We start from the raw sequence: 6,742 nt of genomic DNA, 5'->3' as shown, positions 1-6,742 counted from the left end.
AGCACATTCTGACCGCTATCACTGTGCTGGGGGTGGTTATAACTATTGCCAGGTGAGTCATAGCAGGCAATTTCTCTTTCTTTGTCTGTTTTCATGCTCCAGGCTTACTGTGATTAGGAATAAAACCTCTGTAATACTTGTAATTGGATATATGTGAAAGCAGGGGGTCCAGAGGTTGTACACTCCTACCTATTCATTTAGAAAATAAATGTGTTTTTATTTTAATATATAGACAAATTTTTTCATTCGGACATATTAGTTGTACAAGCAGCTGGTTTATCTCATATGTTCCGATGATGCATTGCAGTAATTCTGACATTTTATCTCTGTCTCGTGCCAGGTCTTTCATTCCAGACGAGCATATGGTGTGGTGTCCAGAGCAGCTGCTGCAGTGTGTGCTGGCACATATTCACTACATGCCGGACCACTGGAGGGGCAACGCTAATAAGAGTGAGACCAGGGATGAGGTGGCACAGCTGTTCCAGTACAAAGCGGTGAGGGAAACAGAAATTCAGTAGGAGGGAGAAAATTAGTCACATTTAAATGAAAATGATGGATATTATTCATTTATTTCTTTATTTTAGAAATGCAACTAAACATATATTTTTAAAAAAAAGTGAAAATATTATACTAAATGTTGTTTGTGCTGCATCCAGGTATTTATCCTGGAGGAGTTGCTTAGTCCTATCGTCACACCCTTCATTCTCATCTTCCTCTTGAGGAACAAGTCTCTGGAAATCATTGACTTCTTCAGGAACTTCACAGTGGAAGTGGTTGGAGTTGGGGATATCTGTTCTTTTGCACAGATGGACATCAGACGCCATGGAAACCCAACTGTAAGACTTCAGTTGTGTAACAGGATCCATAATATATATATATTTTTTTTTTGTTCATATAACAATACATATATTTTGGATGCGTTTGCAGTGGATGTCCGCAGGACAGACGGAGGCATCCATATACCAGCAGGCTGAGAATGGAAAGACGGAGCTGTCCCTCATGCATTTTACTATAAAGAACCCTCGCTGGCAGCCACCTCAGGAGAGCTCAGTGTTCATCAGCCACTTAAAGGAGAAGGTGCAGCATGATGCTCAGGGTGGTCCCTCCACACAACTGCTGCTCTCAGAGGCTCCTCTCTGCACTTCGCTGCAGTCCAACGAGTCTGGCACAGGGGTAAGGACACCATAACTCTGCAGGATCACACATAAACTAGACCTAAGTCCTTTATGTTAGTTCCTCTATAATTATTGCTCTTATTTAGAATAGTTCCTCATGTAAAGAATCTTTTAACAAATTTAACAATTGGTAGTAGTGATTATTTTCTGCTATTTTTAAATTGAAATATGCCCTGAATGTGTTTTTTCCATAAGCTATTAACATTTAAAGAGTAAATGTATTCACACCCTGGTGTTTTTCTTTTTCCAGCCTGAAAATCTTTTAGCTAGTGTCTTGGCCCACCCCATCCTAACCTCATCTGGACTACAGGGGAGAGACCATCGATTTATCCCACCAAGCACCGCTGCCTCTGCCGCAGCCAGCGTCCTAGCCTCCTTATCCTCCTCCCAGGTTGCACATACCAGTCGAGGCCGCTCGCACGGCCTCCTGCCCTCCTCCATCCTTCCTGAAACCACCATGTACCGCAGCGATCGCACTGTTATTGACAGGTATTTTGAGACATGTTGCATTGATTTCCTGTAGCGAGAAGAGATCATTGAAACTGATTGATAAATTTGTTTTCCAGCATGTCTAACAGTGATTCTCGCCTCCGGAGAAATACGCTGCAGTCAGAGTTTGCCTCAGCAGAGATGAGTCTCCATGCAATCTACATGCATGAGGTAGTTGCCTGACCACCAGCTGTATTATTTTCTTTATTTCTAAATGCGCCGCATAAGCTTTAAAGGTTTGTAACGCGGCTCCTCAGCTAACACAGCAGCTGCGGTACATGTTACAAATGTTCTTATCTTTTTTTCATGACTGTTTTTTTTACATTTTCTAATACTGGAAAGAGCAAAATCTGTCAGTGCATCCGTTTTTAGCATTTGTTATAATTCACTGTGTGTTTTCCCAGCTCCACCAGCAGAACTCCCACCCACAGCGGACATCAGGGCAATGGCAGAACCCTGTTCCAATGAGGGATCTGCACATGGGTAAATGGACATATTTCTCTCATGCATTTTACATTTTTACTGCATTTTAAAATGAGCAAATCTATGTGTTCTGCTCTATATGAGCATTTAACCATTAGATCCTCCATCTTGGTCCTTGTTGCAACACACCTGGTTCAGATCAGTGTGTATTTAGCAGCCGTGTGCAGAGCTTGTCTGAGTGTGAGTAAGGTCTGTTCCAGCGGGGAAACCTGGAAAACCTGCAGGACACTGCCTCTCAAGGACCAGGATTAAGGATTTAATTGATAGTTTATAGGGTCAATCTTTTTGCTGTTTAATACTGAATCAAATTATGAAAGAGTTGCAAGTTAATTACTTTTTTATATGTATATAAATATGTTTTGCTTTAATATTAGCAAGATTATTTTTTTTTTGTCCAAATATTTTCTGAATTTGAGCTCTTCTACATGTGGTCAGGAGAAGGAGCTCATGACACATTCAGCACACATCAGCAGGACCTAGAGAAGGCAGGACATGATGTAAAAGTTATGTTGCAGAGTCAGGATTTTGTTTACAACAGCGACGATGCGAAGGATTTCCAGATTAGACAGACCATTTATTTGTTATGATGATTGCTTTTGAACCATTCCTCTTTCATTATCCAATTGACTTAGAGCTTTCTCATTTATTTTTACAGGTTTGCAGGCTCATAGCAGCCATGGTTCCAGCATTTCCATGCCCACTCCCGTCCACCTTGGGGGCTGGAAAGAGGAAGAAGAGGAGGATGTGGATGATCAGGAGATTAACAGTGGATTGCAGGGCACTGGGAATAGATGCTGAAGTGCCTTTGTCATAAGGTATATATGCTATGTAAAAGCTCTGTAATTTGAACGATGTCCTTGCTGTGGTTCTTCACTCAATAACAATTTTTTTTAAACCTGAAAATAGCTTTTTACCCAACAGACGCATTGCTATGATCATTTCTCCTCTTTTTTTAAATTTTTTTTATAGTGTTTACATTTTCCTTTCGTCAGCGAACATTGTGGCCTTAGATGATCATCGTGGAAAGTTTAAGATGGACCTTTGAAGCAACATTCAGCATTTGTTGTAGGAGTGGCTCGTTGATGAATAACCACTGTCTCTGCACCTCTACGCCTCATCCTGTCATATCAGGCAGACTATGGCATCAGGGAAACCATAAGTCTTCCGTCCGTTTTCTCACAGTTCTGTCACTACCTTGTACAAGCTGCATATAAAGCATGAGGGACGGATAGCTTTGTGGCGTGTTCACAAGATCGCTGTGTGATGGGGAGTGTGGGCAGTTTTATTGTAGGATATAAAAGCTCATCACAACTGCTGCTTGTGCGTCTGTGTGCATCACCAGGTTCTTCAGTATGTTTTCCACTGAATGTTGTCGTGATCTGTGCTCCAACTAAAACACTGCACATTGTGTCTGAGCTGCCTGAACAGATTAGATCACATGAAAAGAAAACAAGAAAGAAAAAAAAACCCAATTTCCTCACATGTTGCTTGACCCATGTGATATGTAAATACACGTCTTGCATCTTATTGTCCTTTCAAAGGTCAGTTTTTCACTATGAGATCTAATCCTTGAAGAAGATACCAAGTATTGATATGATGAAAAGCTGAGTGTACAGTAGCCATAGTACTACAACGTCGTGGGTATGTGAACAAAGCCCTATTGGGGGGTGATAATAGGATGTTAAGATGTCTTTTTAACCAGACATACACATGCTCTGATGCTGCTATCTATGTGTAGTGCTCCTAAATATAGATTTTGTTCAGTGTTACCATTTTTACAGGTGTTTTATCAGACATTTGTTTTTGTTAACAAACATGATTAATATGAGCACCATGTTCTATACCTTCAAAATCCCCATGCAGACAGGAGATACCAGTTAAGTCAATTTAAGATTACTGCAAATTCAGTTTTATGCCTTAACACAGTTAAAAAAAAAAAAAAAAAAAAAAAAAAAAAAAAAAAAAAAAAAAAAAAAAGACATTTATTTAAATGTTAACAACTATTTAAATCCCAGTTCCACATTTTACCTCATTAGGGATGAAGAGCATCTAATACTCCAGGCAATACCTCTGCGTTGTAAATGTGTATGTGTGTGGATTATTTTTGCAGAGACCACATACATCTTTTAACTGCATTCTGACTTCATATGCAGCAGATAAATTGAATATTGACATGGTAGTTATTTTTATTCATTTTTGAAAAACAAAGAAGTGTTATTGCTTCATAGAAACTTTTTTTAAGTAACCCCCCCAGTCCCCAAAGATTCTGCAGAAAAATATAATTTTATTACAAGGGTTGAGTTCAGTGTGTTAATTGTTGCACCTTCAGACTGAAAGACTCCAAAGCCTTTTAGTTTAGGGGATATTTATTACTTGTTTTTCCCAACATATTTAACTGATAAAGAATATATCTATTTATTTGAAAGAAAAATTTTTTTTAGTTTTTGGACCAAATTATTTGATTTTAAACAAACTTATCTAATCAGCTGAACAAATCACATTCCCCAACTCTAAAAGAAGAGAAATTAAGTCGAGCAGCACGATACTAAATGCAATTCATACTTAGGCCAGAAGTAAATCGGCTTATGTCAGTATGCAAAATGTCATTCAACCCGATTTCTGTCGCATTCTGCAAACACTCAGTTTCAAATTTCAAATCCCATCCATGACTGCAAGACCTCATAGGCTGTGCATGGATCCTCACCTGTTTGTGTTTGGAAGCTGAGCATGCACGCGTCTGTGGATGATATGACTATGCTAAGATGAACTCAGACTGTTTGCACTGACAGTAAACTTTTTTTTTCCCCTAATGTGTGTGTGAGTGTGTTTACACAATTTGTGTTCTTTAGTAGACAGAGGTCGCACTGTCAATTTGCATCCTCGTTTTATTAATTGTATAGAAGCATCAACGTGTACCGTTGTCCACATCAGACCACAAGAAAAACTGATATTAAAACATGAAGTCCTTCTTACCTGTGGTCAGTCAAACTTCACCCTCCACAGGATAATTTGTGTTGCCAGCACACTCTTCAATGTACTTTTATTGGTTTTGTGGTCACATTGTATTTGTGCGTTATACATATGGTGATTTTTTTATGTTTCTATTAGAGACACTGCAGCTCTGCTTTGTGCTTAGAGTTTTGACAGTCTCCACATTTACATCCCATTGAAGTGTTAAATGTTAGAAATTTGACTATAAGCAGTGCCTTAGTGTCAAGGATTAGTATTTTCTCTTTTAGGAGCCATCTCATATAAACCACCAAATCTACTCTTGTAGATTTAGCAGCACATATACGATGTACAGTATTTCTGATCAGAGAGTCACTGTGTATACAGCATCAGTACATTGTGGATCATGGATGTGGCTTGTAAGATGAGTCGCTAACTGATGTTGAGAACTCGTCAGTCTTTTGTATCTGGCAATACATTGCTTTTTGTTGTGGTGCCTGGGATTGCACTATCATCTATGACTTAAAGAAGCCGGATTTTGCCTTGTAATTGGCAGCATCATCATGGCCAAACCTCTCATCATCCTATAGTTTTGTTTTTATCCACAACTAACCAGTCAGAGCAACACAGTGACTGGAACAAGGTGCTAAGTTTTCATCCTGAGATGGTCTACGTGTTTTTTGTTTGTTTTGTTTTTTTTTTCTGTGTATGTGTGTGTGTGTGTGTGTGTGTGTGTGTGTGTTTCTTTACAGTTTTGTTTGTGTAAAATATCGGGGGAAATGAGAAATGCCAAAAGAACTTGTTTTCAGCACAGCTTTATAATACATGTTCTTTTCCGCAAGTGAGTAGAGACACAAATAAATCTCATTTTGAGTGTATTTAATCAGTTTATGAGTGGTTGAGTATGTAATGTTTATTTGAAATAAAAAAAAAAAAAAAAAATATATATAAATTTTCCGTGTTTTGATTTGTTGTGGCCAATCAACAGTGTCAACTTGTAAAAGAAACATTTTCTCTTGGCAATGCTGCTCTTAGAAATGTTTAAACTTTCAAGGCAATAAATGTTTGGCATATTTTAATCCCAGCCTGTCCATTATCCTGACTCAAGGATATGGATAGCCTTGAACGGATCACACGCGATTTCCTGCTAATAATTATTGTCTCCAGAGTTAGAAATTTGAGTTGCTTGCTCAGCTAATAACTGTTTATTCAACCCTACTACCAACACAATATTTAAAACTGCATTTAAACTATTACTGTATTAATGGACACAGCTGACAAGTATAAAGTAGATTATCATTTATATTCCCAACAATGGAAATGTAAAACTGTGCCAAACATTTGTCGAAGGTCCCTTCTCAATATTGAAATTCTTACTGACAATCAGTAATTTCACATCACGTCAAGTCGTCAGTGTTTACATGGATAAGTTGCCAGTTTGTGTTTGTCATGATCATAAACATGATCCTTCACAAATTTCTGGTTTGTCACATGCAGATGAGAGATCTATTCTGCTGAGGTAAACATTTACCTTTTTACTCTGTCAGAATATTAAAATACCATTAGCTCAGGTGAGCTGATTCTTCTAACGGTTTTGTATGTCAATTCCTGGTTTAACACACTTAAAATGGACACTAAGACTGATT

At 38.3% G+C, this 6,742-nt stretch overlaps 1 protein-coding gene across 2 annotated transcripts in view; it reads left to right on the top strand.

Moving 5' to 3' along the window:
• Nucleotides 1–6,742, top strand: part of atg9b (autophagy related 9B) — a 13,283-nt gene extending 6,541 nt beyond the window's left edge. The window contains exons 6-14 of one of the 2 annotated variants that reach the window (XM_079243437.1): nt 1–52; nt 341–494; nt 657–836; nt 928–1,173; nt 1,426–1,664; nt 1,742–1,835; nt 2,069–2,147; nt 2,803–2,962; nt 3,140–6,742. The exon at nt 1–52 is cut by the window's left edge and continues 697 nt beyond it. In XM_079243437.1, the coding sequence (XP_079099563.1) occupies nt 1–52; nt 341–494; nt 657–836; nt 928–1,173; nt 1,426–1,664; nt 1,742–1,835; nt 2,069–2,147; nt 2,803–2,945 (1,187 nt within the window). In that variant the 3' untranslated portion in view covers nt 2,946–2,962; nt 3,140–6,742. Of the gene's footprint in view, nt 53–340; nt 495–656; nt 837–927; nt 1,174–1,425; nt 1,665–1,741; nt 1,836–2,068; nt 2,148–2,802; nt 2,963–3,116 lie in introns of both variants that reach the window. The other variant, XM_079243436.1, reaches the window with a different exon arrangement.

This window comes from Telmatherina bonti (genome assembly GCF_933228915.1).
Source record: "Telmatherina bonti genome assembly, chromosome: 7".
NCBI classification, from domain to species: Eukaryota; Metazoa; Chordata; class Actinopteri; order Atheriniformes; family Telmatherinidae; genus Telmatherina; species Telmatherina bonti.
This window is presented reverse-complemented; position numbering and strand designations above follow the sequence as displayed.